General features: G+C 36.3%; 1 protein-coding gene across 1 annotated transcript; it reads left to right on the top strand.

Moving 5' to 3' along the window:
- Positions 1–4,142: 4,142 nt before the first annotated feature.
- Positions 4,143–5,697, top strand: LOC142342870 (tubulin alpha-1D chain-like). Its single transcript, XM_075394506.1, has one exon. It carries the CDS (start codon positions 4,260–4,262, stop codon positions 5,616–5,618), a length of 1,359 nt encoding a protein of 452 aa, XP_075250621.1. The 5' UTR covers positions 4,143–4,259; the 3' UTR covers positions 5,619–5,697.
- The last annotated feature ends 8,862 nt before the right edge of the window (positions 5,698–14,559 follow it).

Below are 14,559 nucleotides of genomic sequence, written 5' to 3'. Positions count from 1 at the left end.
CTTTTGATTGTCCAAAAACCAGGTCAGGTGAAAAGTTTTTTATTGAAGCCAGAAAAACATTTCGGAAACGTTCTGAAGATAATTACTTTAATATAGTAGCCCAACTCAAAAATTTTTTGTCCCAACTTAACTGTTTTTCTAACTATTCACCACGCAATAATCCATGTCAGTTTCGAAGAGAAGTGAAGAGCTTCTTGGAATGGGGCAGTGAAAACATTCAAATATAAAAGTTACTCTTCAGGATGGAAATCTTTCGAGAAATTTTGATTATTGAAATTTTATTTCTCCCCTAATCAGGGGACTACCAAGCTGGTTGTAACCATGTTTGGTTGAGTTCATTATTATTATTATTAATATTATTATAAATGGTGGTTCTTAGAGTTTGACCCCTCCCCTGTAAGCCCCCACCGCCACTCAACCCCTTGTTTGAGAGAAATTCTCCCGACGTTAGTCGGTTTTGCACTAACTTCCAATTTCAGTAACTATGTTTCACGTTTTAGTGAAAATCTGGAAAGATCAGAACTTTATCCGATTTTTTTTTACAATTTTATTGCATGTTTGTTTTGGCTGTGACCACTACATTCATTTAATTCACGTTTATTGCCATGAACTCGGTTATTAATAATAGGAATATTTCCACGGAGCAATTTTATTTAATCGAGACACTCATGTAAAAAACTGATTTTTTTTCTGACTTTTCATTTGGAAATCAGAAAAAATCGTGACGTAAAAATTAAAATTTACAAAAAAGGTTTCATGTTCAAATCATTTTGCGCTTGACAGTTTTGCTGAAATTTTAGCTTGGAATGGTGTCTCAACTTTATGCATCGATGAGTTAAATTTATTAGGAATCTTTAGGACGTTCTTCTAACTCTTGTTTTGAAAAAAATTGCGTCGCTTGGATAAATCTTTTAAATTGCTATATGGCAATCTCGTCATGTGATAAATTTCTTTATCTTTTCAAAGTCAATTTTTAACTAGAAAAAAGAAGAGTTTCAAATAGAAACGAGTGTCAAGGAATGCAATGCGTAACATCCGAAAATTGAGTAGGGTTAGTTATTGAACCTAATAGCTAAAAATTGACTTTGAAAAGATAAAGAAATTTATCAGATGACGAGATTGCCATATAGCAAGTTTTGAGCTTTCCAAGTTTTCTTCAAGTTCCTATAGGATCAGAAAGAGCTTCAGACTATTTTGTGATCAAACTCACACATTTGCTGTTTTACTTTCAATTAACATACCTCAAGCGATAATTGTAATCAAATTGGAAACATATCTATGAACAACTGATGCTGCATAATTAATATCATTTTTACGGCAATATTGTCTGTTTTAAATGTTTTGCATTTAAGTTAATGTTTTCGAATTAATTGTTTTTATATCACAATGGACTCAATTCATAGCTATGCTTTTTACTGGTAGAAAAAAAACTCTAGTGCTAACATGCAAGGGATTCATGCAGATTTTTTTTTCATCAAAAATGCAGAAGTCAGTTCAGTCAGTACTTCATTTCTGTAAGCTGATACAATATCTGATCTTGTACTGGTGGTTTTTTCATCGGAAACTTTTTGTTCTGCATTTACAGAGGCGCGACAAAAACTTTGGCTTTCCACTTCCGGATGTTATCATTACTTAATTTTACCTTTGCCTTGCAAATAAATGCCTGTGAAAAATTAATAGGAGCTGTAACGGAAATTAATTCAATTGATTAAATTTGATTTGTGTAATGGCAAGAAACTGTAACCATTTTTACCTCTGAAAACTTCACAGGTAAACAGTTTGTATCAAAAGATAAAAACTTCTCTGGCCCTATTTAGCGTTTGAAGGTGTTACAGTACATGTTGTTTATTATTCTTCATTGAAGTCAGGAACGTAAGAACATGAGCAACCATCCAATTAAATGGCTATATAAAGTTTTTATTAGAGGGTTTCTGACCCTTTCGGGGGACTTATGGCCATTTACTTTTTTTCCGCTCGGATTGAATAATTGACAGACCCCTTTTTAATAATCTGTAATTTCGTAATTTTATTTTTTGTTAATTTTTTTCATCACTTACTTAGTGCATCAAATAGTAACCACGAAAACAACAGTAAATAACAATGAACAATAATAAAAAACTGCGTCAAAATAAAGTATAACAAAAAATAGATTCAAAAATGGCAAATTTCAAAAAGATTTTACAAATGATCCTTATTTGTTCCAGTTTTGCAATCAGTCGTTTTTGTTTTCGATATTTTCTTTGGAATTAGGAACACTTTTTTATATTCCATTTAGTACCACTGGACTTCCAATAATTGCGTTTCAAACTTGAACAGCAACTATTAGAGAAAATTTAACGATGAGATGTAAAGCGTGAAACCGCAAAATGTTTATCCCTTTATTCGTGAAAACTCTTTTATGTTGTTCCATTGATCAAAAATCGAATAGTTTGCATCAAGACAAACTCTGATGACCGGAAATTTTAAACAAAAAATGTTTCACCATATCAAAAATCCACGGTCTTTGTTTTAATAATTTCATTAAATTCATTTAAACTTTAAACCCAATTAACAGAAATACTTATAGTTTTAATACTTTTTTGTCATCAATTTTGCATTCTGCAAAATTTTTTGCATCCATTTTTTGATTTTCACATTATTTTTTGACAAACTCATTACTTCTCTGTTGCTACAAATAGGACAATTTAGTATGAAAGTAGTCATTTCTTAAGCTTTCATGAACCGTTTTCAGCGCAACTGATGACGTTGATGATAGTTGATTCGAACTGTTGACTGCAGTGCGAACTAAAATCTGCAGCAAAAATAGATTGAGAGATGAAGTTGAGATTTTGTGTTAAAATTTTTTTGGCAAAGATTGTCTGTATAGTTTGTGGCAAGATTTTTTTCTAATGTTCTGTCTGTTTAGTCGTAAGAATGCAATTGAAAAGAGTCGATGGTACTCAATGATATCAAAAACAACTTTCAGCAAGATCTGTGATCTTTAAGCATTGTTCAAGCTAAGCAAGCATGAAATGCGCTGAGGTGTAGAACAGCTTCAAATTTGAAAGTTTTGAAAAGGATTTAATTATCGCGTTCTCCGTTTAAATAGAAAAAATTGTTGTGCCACTTTGTTCTTTTTTCTGCCAAGTTGTTACGCAAGGAAATATTGCAGTACGTCAAAAATACAACCACAAGTTTCCAGCTTACATCATACGTGAAAACTGAGACTAAGATTATTAATTTCGAGGCGAGAAATTTGAACGGAAGACCCCCAAACAGTCGAAGAAAATCCCGAAGTTTATCAAAAACGTACTAAATGATCCAAAACTGTTCTAAAAGATCCAAAACTAGAATGCATCAGATTGAGCCAAATCTATTCTTGTTAAGTTTTTTTGTAGAATTTCTGGCGTACCGAGTTGTTTGGTACCACAGAGTGTTTTTACCCAGAGCTATTACCGGTCTCTTCAGTTATGCAAAAACTACCTTTTCTTTACTAAAAAATGATTACCAGTTCCGAAGAAATAGTGAAGTAGACATTAAGCTTTGGTTTGCGTTCCCATCAATAAATGCATATATTTCTAACCTTCGAAACACCAAATGAAAAAACATAATTTTGAGGATTTGACTCTATTGTAAAATTCCACGACGAAAAACTATTGAATTTACAAATACAATGCTCTCCATATTCGGAAGTCTCAAACGCTTTTTAAAAGTTTTGAGTTGTATTTTTCTAGCTAAATTTTCAAGTCGTTCTTTTCAATTTGTAACAAGTTTTTAGTTTGTTTTCGTAAATTGTTTTACATTGTTTGCCGACAAGTTTAGCATGAAAAGAAAATTCATTCATCCTATCAAAACTTTATCAGCTCTTTGGAAATCAATGCTGTCGGAAATAATAGATGAAGTTGTCAGTTTTTGCATCTAAGTATAGTTTTGCGTTTAATAAAATCCGAGGTATCAGTATCGGAGTATGAACAAAATTTGTTTTGGAGATTCATGTCTGCATCTTTATAAAGGATTAATAATTCAGATGTTGAAAATCAGCACAACCACGCAAACGCAGGTGTGTTTTGTTATGGCGATAATTAAAAATTGATGAAGTTTTCTCTTATTCCTGCGCAACCTGCTAAGCAACAACATGCAAAATAGAGCAAAATGGTTTAGAATTTATTCATCCTTCATTCGTTGTTGTTTCTTTGCGAAAACAAGTTACAGCCTTACTGTTCACGTAAATTTCAAATTGAAGCAAATTCAATTTTTCCAAACCTACTCAAACAACCAAAATGCGCGAATGTATCTCTGTTCATGTCGGCCAGGCTGGCTGCCAAATTGGCAATGCATGCTGGGAATTGTATTGTCTGGAACACGGAATCCAACCCGACGGCCAGATGCCAAGTGATAAGACCATCGGAGGAGGGGATGATTCCTTCAACACCTTCTTCAGCGAGACTGGAGCCGGAAAACATGTCCCAAGAGCAGTCTTTGTGGATTTGGAACCAACCGTTGTTGACGAGGTTCGAACCGGAACCTACCGGCAACTTTTCCACCCGGAGCAATTGATCACTGGAAAGGAGGATGCGGCAAATAACTACGCCCGTGGACACTACACTGTTGGAAAAGAGTTGATTGACATTGTTTTGGACCGAATCCGAAAACTCGCCGATCAGTGTACCGGACTTCAGGGGTTCCTGATCTTCCACTCTTTCGGAGGCGGAACTGGGTCTGGATTCACTTCGCTGTTGATGGAACGACTTTCTGTCGACTACGGGAAGAAATCCAAATTGGAGTTCTCCATCTACCCAGCACCGCAAATCGCGACCGCTGTGGTCGAGCCTTACAACTCGATCTTGACTACCCATACAACCCTGGAACACTCTGATTGTGCTTTCATGGTTGACAACGAGGCCATATACGACATCTGCCGAAGAAACCTCGACATCGAGCGCCCGACGTATACAAACCTGAATAGGCTGATAGCTCAGATCGTGTCGTCGATCACTGCTTCCCTTCGATTCGACGGTGCCTTGAATGTGGATTTGACTGAGTTCCAGACCAATTTGGTTCCCTATCCCAGGATCCATTTCCCGCTGGCAACGTACGCTCCTGTGATATCTGCTGAGAAGGCATACCACGAGCAGCTGTCGGTTGCGGAGATCACCAACGCTTGCTTCGAGCCTGCGAACCAGATGGTGAAATGCGACCCGAGACATGGAAAATATATGGCATGCTGTCTGCTGTTCCGAGGTGACGTCGTCCCGAAAGACGTGAACGCAGCTATTGCCACAATCAAGACGAAGAGGACCATCCAATTTGTGGACTGGTGTCCTACTGGGTTCAAAGTTGGAATCAACTACCAGCCTCCGACAGTGGTTCCGGGTGGTGACTTAGCCAAGGTCCAGAGAGCTGTCTGCATGCTGAGCAATACCACAGCCATCGCGGAGGCCTGGGCCAGGCTGGATCACAAGTTCGATCTCATGTACGCGAAGAGAGCGTTCGTCCACTGGTATGTTGGAGAGGGGATGGAAGAGGGAGAGTTCTCTGAAGCCAGGGAGGATCTTGCTGCACTGGAGAAGGACTATGAAGAGGTTGGGGTTGACTCAGTTGAAGCCGAGGGTGAAGAGGAGGATATCGAAGAATACTAATTGAAGAAAGCCTATGAGACTTGTGAATTTGGGCGAAACTAATGCAGTTGAATTCTTAAAAAGAAAGTATTACCTATAATTCTTTTTTTTTAATTTTTTTCGAGAAAAACGTAATTTGCGTGACCTGGCAATCTATTTTGATAATCCTGCCATTAAGCTGGAAATTTGTCAATCATGCCTAGGATGAAGTTATGATCAGACCATCTCAAATCAAATTGGGTTTTAGAGCACTCTAGATTTTTATTTCTACAACTGACTTCAACTTTCAAGAGGAACCAAGAGTCATTAATGCTGATGAGGCTTCATGATTTCAAATTCATGATACCATGATTTTCATTTTCGTGACTGCATAATTTCCCAAAATGAAATCCCAGTCTAAAGCGACCCCCGATGACACCATGTCGCAGGGGGAGGTTAGCACAGGAAGTGACAGCCACATTGACTGGCAATATCGCGAACTTAATTACTCATGATAATCCTCCTGATTTAATTTTCATAAGTTGATGTCATTTTTCATCACAAAAAAGCAACAAATATTGAGACAGCAGTTAGCTGGAATCGAATTAATTTTATGTCTAGTCAAATTGCTCGTAATAGGGGGGAAATAATTTTTAGATAAATATCCATCAATAACCTAGGTTTTAACAGAACTTGTGCTATCACGTTTCGATCAACTGTTTGGGATAAGAGGAGTTAGAGCAGTATGTACAAACTCACATTACCGATCCCCCTTGTAAGGTATAAATTCGAATTTATACCTTACAAGGGGCATCGGCAATGTGAGTTCGTATATAATGCTCAATCCACTTTTATCGCAAACAGTTGATCGAAACTTGACAGCGCAAGATCTGTTAAAACCTAGATTATTGACCGATATTTATTTAAGTATTATTTCCCCATACTACGAGCAATTTGACTAGAATTAAAATTAATTCAATTCCAGCTATCTACTGTTTCAGTATTTGTTGCTTTTTAGGGATAACAAATGACATCAATTAATGAAAAATAAATCAGAGGCTAACAAATTGTTTGAGGTTAAGATATCTGTTGTAAAGACATCAGTTTAAGAAAATTCTGAAAATGAATTTGAGATAAATACGTTTACTTCTTTCAACTTTTGAGAAATCAGTATGTAGCTTCTGTTTTGAATTAATCGGGAAGCATCCGTTCATATATTTTACAAAGGCTAGATGAGTTAGTCCAATTAAGCCCAAGAAAATTTTCGTAAGAGAAAATTTATTTAAAACAGTGGCCAATTGAGGAGTCAAAATTTAGGTTTCTTGATCGATTCAGAAAATCGCCTAGAGATAGCGGTAACAAGTATGGGATGAACTTGTTCGCGCCACTGCAAATAAGCAGCAAGAACCATCAGCGCGAAAATAACTTTTGAAAAAGAAAAAAACTTAAAATTTGTCCAACAGCGAGAAAATAACTTTTGAAAAAGAAAAAAAACTTAAAATTTGTCCAACAGCGAGAAAATAACTTTTGAAAAAGAAAAAAACTTAAAATTTGTCAAAACTCAAAAATAGTCAAAACTGAAAAAATTTACAAGTTGGGACAGAAAATTTGTACAACCACCCCCCTCCTCGATTTTAGTCAGGAAAAACCTGAGCAACCCGAAGTGATACCACACAATTAGGGCATCCTCAAAGCTATTCTTTGACCCAACAAACGTTATGGCATCATACCCACAACTGTGGCTATTAGCTCTTAAATAGTGCGAAATTTGCATTTTTTATGTTCTGTTATCGTAAATTGTTAGTTTTATGATACTTTAGGTGTTCTTTAATGGTCTAATGACCCGCTCTGGAGTCATTTAGAGCTTTGTAATAACCATGCGTGCTTATGTCAACGAAAGAAATTATTGCGGTAATTTGACATTTACTATATAAACATTGACTTAATTCACTTCACTTGACTAGCCAATCATAAACGAGTAACAGTGATGTTATAAATGATATTTTCCAAACTATTCATTTCAACTCAATCGTTTGAATAGTACAATCATATTGTAATTAGAACCACTAGAAACTGTCACAAGGAGCAGTTGGCACTCAGATAAGACTGAAATTTGATTCTTCTAGTCTTTTTTGCTAAGTTTTGCTAGATCTCAAGATCTTCAGAGGTTTAAGTGCATTGAGCTTCCTTATAAGAAGTTAGCAGCATCACTAACACTGACTGAAGCCTTACAAACTTTAGCACGAGATTCAACATAGATTATCCTTATGGATTTTCTTAATTTCAATCGAAATTGAAATTACCGTCCTTTAAAACTCCCGAACAACTAATTGTATCGACAAGATTATTAGTCAACCGAATTCAGTGAAGAACCTGGCCGGCCTAAAGCTCGACAACTAGGCAGTGACATTTCAGTAACACTGAGATTCTTCAGCAGCTACAACATTTAGTCCGCCGAACCGGACAACACAAATAGCAACAAATCTTCAATTCATTTTGGCAGAACAGAACTAAACCTTAACGATGGCTAAAAAGAGCCCCGATAGACATTGGGAAACGTCTGACTACAAGATGTCAGGCCAACTCAAACAACTAGAAAGTGAGCAATATGAATTGCTCAAAACTTTTGTCAGACATCTTGGTGTTGTGGAAGTCACTTAGTCAGAGCTAAACAGCTTCTGCTGAGAGAGCATATTGATGTTTCTTTGAGATTTACGATCAACTTGAGGAAAACGGACAACAACAGGGGCAACTCCTGAAGACAAAGTATTTGGCGAATTTCGACGACACTGAACGAAAGTTAAGCGAAAAGAAAAAGACACACAAATGGTTAATTGAACGAATACCAAACCTTGAAAGAATTGACGATCATTGAAGTTTTATTTTATCGAACAGGTACTTTGCAATTTTACACAATGTTGACAAAATGCGTATCGTTTTATAGCGATGCGAAAAAAACTCGAAGAGTAGATATGAACAGAAAATTTAGACGACTTCCGGAAGCAAGCATTGTATGATGAACTGGAACAGCTTCTAGCGAAAATGGATTCAACTCACGCAAAAACTGTACGAATTGTGATGTCAGATACTGCTACGGGTTGATTGATGACTTTAATTGAGATAGTGGAAAAAGATTATCATCGAGGCATACTAAAACAGTACCGCCAAACCACAGAAAAAGGAAACCAGATATCTTTAGTGTCATCAACCTCGGCGTGTGGTAAGGACCCAATCGAGACGTTAATTGAAGCAAAATTAGAGCCAAAGGAAATGTCAAAGATAATGTTGAGGTCTCTTCCAGGCATTCTGCAACACATGGAAGTAGAAGAGAACCCATTATAGCCAACACCCGATTGTCCAGAAGGCGACAGATCGACGAAGTGGAGCTGGAAACTCTAAGAACTGAGAAAGAAACAGATTGCAACAGCGTTAGAATCAGCTAAAAATTGAACGTTAAGAAATAGAACTACGTCAACAATAGGAAGAATAATATAAACAAAATTTACGTCTTAAGTTGCAACAACAGGAAGAGGAACTGCGACTGTGACAGCATGAGCGAGATCTCAAAAATGAAAGAAAGAAAACAGAGGTTGCCAAGGAGCAAAAACTGACAAAGGAAGTTCAGGAGCATCTAGGTGGCAGGTAGACGACTTAGAAAGTGTGGGATCAAGAAGCAAGTTGAAAAAAAACAGCAGGCTTGGCAGTTTCAATGGCCTAACAGTCGGGCCCTAGTCGGCCAGTATCTCCTAATGTTGTGACTGACCCTCCAAAGGATGTCAAACAGTACATTTTGGACAAACGGTTCGGAACCTACTCGAAAACTACCCCGCTGGTTCAACCGTTTGAAAAGCTCTTCTCTACGCAACTGCGTGATTCGATTATTCTAGGGAAACAACACATCCATAAATCAATTAGGCTGACAGAACCACAGACGCTTTTGCCAAAGACAACGTTCCAGCAGCAAAGAAAGCCAGCATTCCAGAATAGACAGAGAATTCAGAGAACAAAGCACAATTATCGCAACAGATTGCTGGAGAGTCAAAATCAAACAAAGGTGAGCCAAACTCCCCACAAGTAAATTATCAACTGATCGGTAACCCAAGAACATTAGCAAAACCTAAATTACTGAAGTTCCCCAGAAACCCTTTTGAGTGGCCCGAATGGGCAGAACTTTTCGATGCAATGGCATTGAGCATGAAAAGCGCCTCAGCAAGATTGAGAACATGCAGTATCTGAAGATGGTTTGGCGAAAGCTGCAATAACTGGATTGGGTTTCAGCTCACTGTCATATTACAAAGTCTTTGATTTTCTCTGCAAAGAGCTGGGTGTCACAGTCGAAGCTCAAAATAAGCAGATATACAGTCATCCTCCAAATAGGCACAACGACTCCAGTGGCATTGTTCGTTTTCAATCGTAGACACAAACAAGTTAACGTTTTGAATCGACTTGGATTTCAGCATGGCCTGGAGTTGGAGGGAGTTCCAAAAAAAATTTCAGATGGGCATTTAAAAAAGTTTCTACACAACTTAAAGAGTAGTGGCTACGACACCTGCGTGATTATTGACTACTGGCAGCACCTTTGATTGTAGTCAAAGATTGGTTACAATCAACAAGTTAACCGGGCAAACTTTCAAAGCTGCATAAAATCAACAACAAGTGCCTTTGTAACAAACACTGAAGATTCTACAAAACCAAAATTTTCAGAATTTCAATTCAAAGAAGGACAGCACGCCATCTGGAGTTGCAGGAAATTTAAAACATTGAAATTGAATGAAATACGAGAACGCATGCAGAAGTTCAGAATATGTTTCAATTGTCGGAGACCTGGCAATCGGTCAAAGGATCGCAAAATCAGACTTTGCATTGTGTCCAATTGTGCAGGACGACACCGCAAATTTCTGCACAGTGACTTCTCAAAGAGCGAGGGCACGAAAAGTGCCTCAGATGCTGTGACAGCAGTAGCACTACTAATCACACAAGGATGACTCCCGGTGGTGCGCATTAATTTTGTGAAAGGAAACCGCAGCCTGAGCTTGCTGGCTATGTATGATACAGGATCCACAATTTAATTCGTGAATAAGTCAATCGTATCTGCACTGCACCTGCAAGTTTGAAAAGCTTCTTTGTCAATAGTAGGAATCCAAATATGACACGTTAATAAGATGGAAATAGTGCCAATAGCGGTTTCAGCATACGAGAATTCTTGACGGTTGACAACAGTTCAATTTTATGTTCATAAGAAATTGAAGTTGGGTGACCAGGTTGAGGATCTGAAAAGGTAGAAACATCGCTAGCCACATTTGAGGAATTTGCCAAGTCAGAGCTATAATCTAAAGAAATTCAAGTTATTCTAGGACAGGACTGTTATGGCATTCACCACACATTAGATTTTTAGAAGTCAGACGATAATTCTGCACCTTGGGCAGTTAGATCGAAAATAAGATTGGCCTTAAGTGGTCCCCTACTAGCGAAGCAAGCAGCAACTCTTGCTACAACAGCTACCTCAATGGCGGAAGACAAGTTAGTCTGCCAATTGAGCAAGTGGTGGGACATAGAATCCGACGCCTCAAACTGTGATGTCACCAGTTATTTGAAAGCTGAACAGAGAGCAATCAAGATATTTGAGTAAACAACGCGATTCAACCGTCAAAGTTATGAAGTTGGACTTCTGCGCCGAGAAGACAATGTGAAGTTACCAAAATAACTTGTACGCTGCTATGGGGCAGCTCAAATCCCTAGAAGGTAGCCTACAGTAAGATGATACTTTACAAAAGCGTTATCAGGAAACGATTGACACTGACGTCAGAGCTGTTTATGTCTGCAAAGTTGAACAAATTGAACTGAACGATACCAGGGACAAGCATCAAGGGTACTTGCCACATCATCCTGTCATCAACTTGTATAAACCCGCGAAAGTCGAGAGTGTGCAACGCATCAGAAAAGTATCAAGATGTAGCCCAACAAAAACAACACTGATAATAGGAACAGCAATGCTATTAAAATGATTTCCAATGGTGCATTTTTGATGTAAACACAAAGGAGATAGATACTCTTCAGTTAGACATCGAGCGGTCATCATCTGTAAAAGACGAACAATTCGGGACCGTGTTCTCTTTAGTGAATTACGCACTTGCAAATGACGCATTGAATCACTGCTCACAAGCATACTGGTTAGATACGTCATCAGAAACGGGATTTCGCAAACTTTCACACATGTCAAGATTAATTAAATTTAACGCCTCAAAACTATAAACAAATTAAATTCAGTTTCTTAATTTCCATTACAGCAAAAACTAAAAAATTGTATCATGTGGTGGAAATTTCATGAATTGTGTTACTCCGAGACATCAAATAAGAGACAAGTATAACGGTCAGTTTACAAGACTGGTTAACCAAATATTCAGAATTCAAGGCCACATAGAGAAGTTATCAAACATCTTTGATCAAACTATTTTCCCCACAGTTTACAATTTTCACTTTTTAGCGAATTTGAAATAATTTTTCCTAATGTCAGTGTTGTCGAAAACGCTTAAAAACCTAATTATAAAAAATGGGCGTGGATAATGCTTAAAATTTCGCATAAATTTTCTCCAAACAATATATTCAAAAGTATCAGATTTCAATGTTGAGAAAAAATTAACCTACAGTAATCAAAATCAAATAACGAAAAGCATATCTTTTTACTGTCTAAAAGTTTAAATGATCTCGCAAAACGAATTTTAATTCTCAACACTTGATCCTAATTTAAGATATAGTCGAACAAATCTGCGGCCGAAAACAGCTGGTCTTTTTCAGCTGGTCGTTGAATGTAAGGAACATAAAGAATAAAAACTTGAATTCATTGACTAACTAAAAAGCATGAGGAATATCTTAAAGCCATGGATTTTACACTCTTCTTTGTTCGAAAATTTCAGTCCTCTTTGGGTTGGACAAAAGTTATTATCTACTGCAAATTTGTAAAAAGCATACTACTAAGATTACGTCATTCAAATCACTTTTGGCAGAAAACCGAAAACCCCGATAACCAATTTAATTAACACTGTTGATATTTCACAACTGACACACAAAAATATAATTAAATTCTACTTAGATCAAGGCAAAGTGGTATCTTTTGGTGGTAACTGGCAAGCCTCGCGAAGTTCGAGTCAATTTCAAGTTCATTTCAGACGCCCCGCAATTACCACTCTCAACTAACATCGATCATTTTAGAAAAAAAGATTAGTTATTCTTTTGCGTTGTAACCCTAGTTGACAAGAGCAATCAAAATGACGGAAAGTTTACAATAAGTTTTTGTTATCTTCGGTTTTAATCGTAAGAAAGCGCCGGTACGTTCGGTTTGTTCGTCATTGTCGGTTTCGAACGTAAGAAAGATTCGGTATGTTCGGTATTTAAACGTAAGAGATCGTCGATTTGTTTGGTATTTAAGCGCAAGAGATCGTCGGTATGTTGGGGTTTCAGATGTAAGAAATTGTCTCATTTTACCAAAAAATTACTATTTTTCTCTTTCTTATGTAGCCAAATGTAAAGATAGCAATTCTTTGCTGGAATTTCAAACGTACTTCTTAGAGAGAAATTTTGAACGAATGCGCAAAATTATTAACTCGTTCACAAAACTAATTGAACGAAAAAATATTTCCTGGTCATTGTTGAATTCAAAATTGAAACATACTTGGTGAACATTGATGAGAATTCTGTTCATTAATTCAGGGTCACTGAGTTTTCACATACTTTCTTTTAATTTTTAGAAAAAATTTCGGGGGTTGGTTACGTTTCAAACCAAACATGCCGACTATTTTTTTAATCAGTCTTTTGGAATAATCTGCTCTTAAAACTCAAAAGATCAAAGTTCATGGTATTTATTTCAACGATACCGAATCTGTCTAAAGTTTAAAAAACGGCCATCAGAAATCTCTTTTACATTTAAAAAATGATCATAATTTCCTCTGGTACACATAAGAATAAACAGCAAATGGTAAAAGAGGCAATGTAAAGTTAAGAAAATAACATTAAGTAAAATTATAAAATCATTAAAAATACGTAAATAAAAAATTTACCTTACATTAGTAAAAATTGGCCTAAAATGAGAGCATGAAAAGTTCTCATTATTTTACACGTACATCATGAAAACTATAGAATAAAATTAAAATCTAATGCTCTCAATGTCATCTTTTATATCAGTTACTTTTGGTTCTTTCAAAAGTTCGTTTCAAAAATATTCTTCCAGTTCTTTTTTAAGGAAACTTTCGATGTTGTTTTCCGTCTAATATTAGAAGGCAGACTATTATAAATTGGAATGACTTGCGCGATAAAAGAATCAGTTTAAAACTTATTGTTCTTTCTTATATCGAACATTATTTTTTTGACCTGTCATGTTGTTTTACTCTCATGATAGAGAAAAATTCAATTTTATATTCTGGAAGATCGGTACCGAGTAAGTGAAAAAAAAAATTTTGAGCAATGATATTCCAAAAGAAAAGAAACCGGTAATATTTTGTTGCGAAGTTTGAGATCTGTATACCGATCGTATTTTCTCCTATTAGAAATGGTTTTTATTCCCCATTTCAATTGTTTTTCTAAATTTGTGAGTAATGACTTTTGCAAACCTATCAGAATTATAGCGGAATAATGTAGATGACATATTATTATGGCATTAAGTAATAAGACTTTCCTTTTCACTGGTAAACTTTTACTTAGTGTATTCAAAACTTTTATTCCACAAGCCATTCTCTGAAGAATCTTTCTCACTTCTCCATCAAATTTTAGTTTGCTATCAATAATTAGGCCAAGATACTTAACACTATTTGGTTCTGCTACTCTTTCATTGTCGACATTCGAAACAGTATTTGTTAACCTCTTCATGGTGCTGAACACAATATATTCTGTTTTTTGTTTGTTCACCACAAACTGAGACTTTGCAAAAAAATCAATAATTTTTGAGATGTTATGTTCAAGTTTTGTTTTTGACGATATTTCATCAGTGTCG

The sequence above is a fragment of the Convolutriloba macropyga genome, chromosome 7 (assembly GCF_964194025.1).
Source record: "Convolutriloba macropyga chromosome 7, txConMacr16.3, whole genome shotgun sequence".
Classification (NCBI taxonomy): Eukaryota; Metazoa; Xenacoelomorpha; order Acoela; family Convolutidae; genus Convolutriloba; species Convolutriloba macropyga.
The sequence above is the reverse complement of the archived record's forward strand: the minus strand, read 5'-3'. Positions and strand labels throughout refer to the sequence as shown.

Coding starts and splice junctions, on each gene's coding strand:
- LOC142342870 (XM_075394506.1), top strand. CDS start 4,260: ATGCGCGAATGTATCTCTGTTCATGTCGGCCAGGCTGGCTGCCAAATT.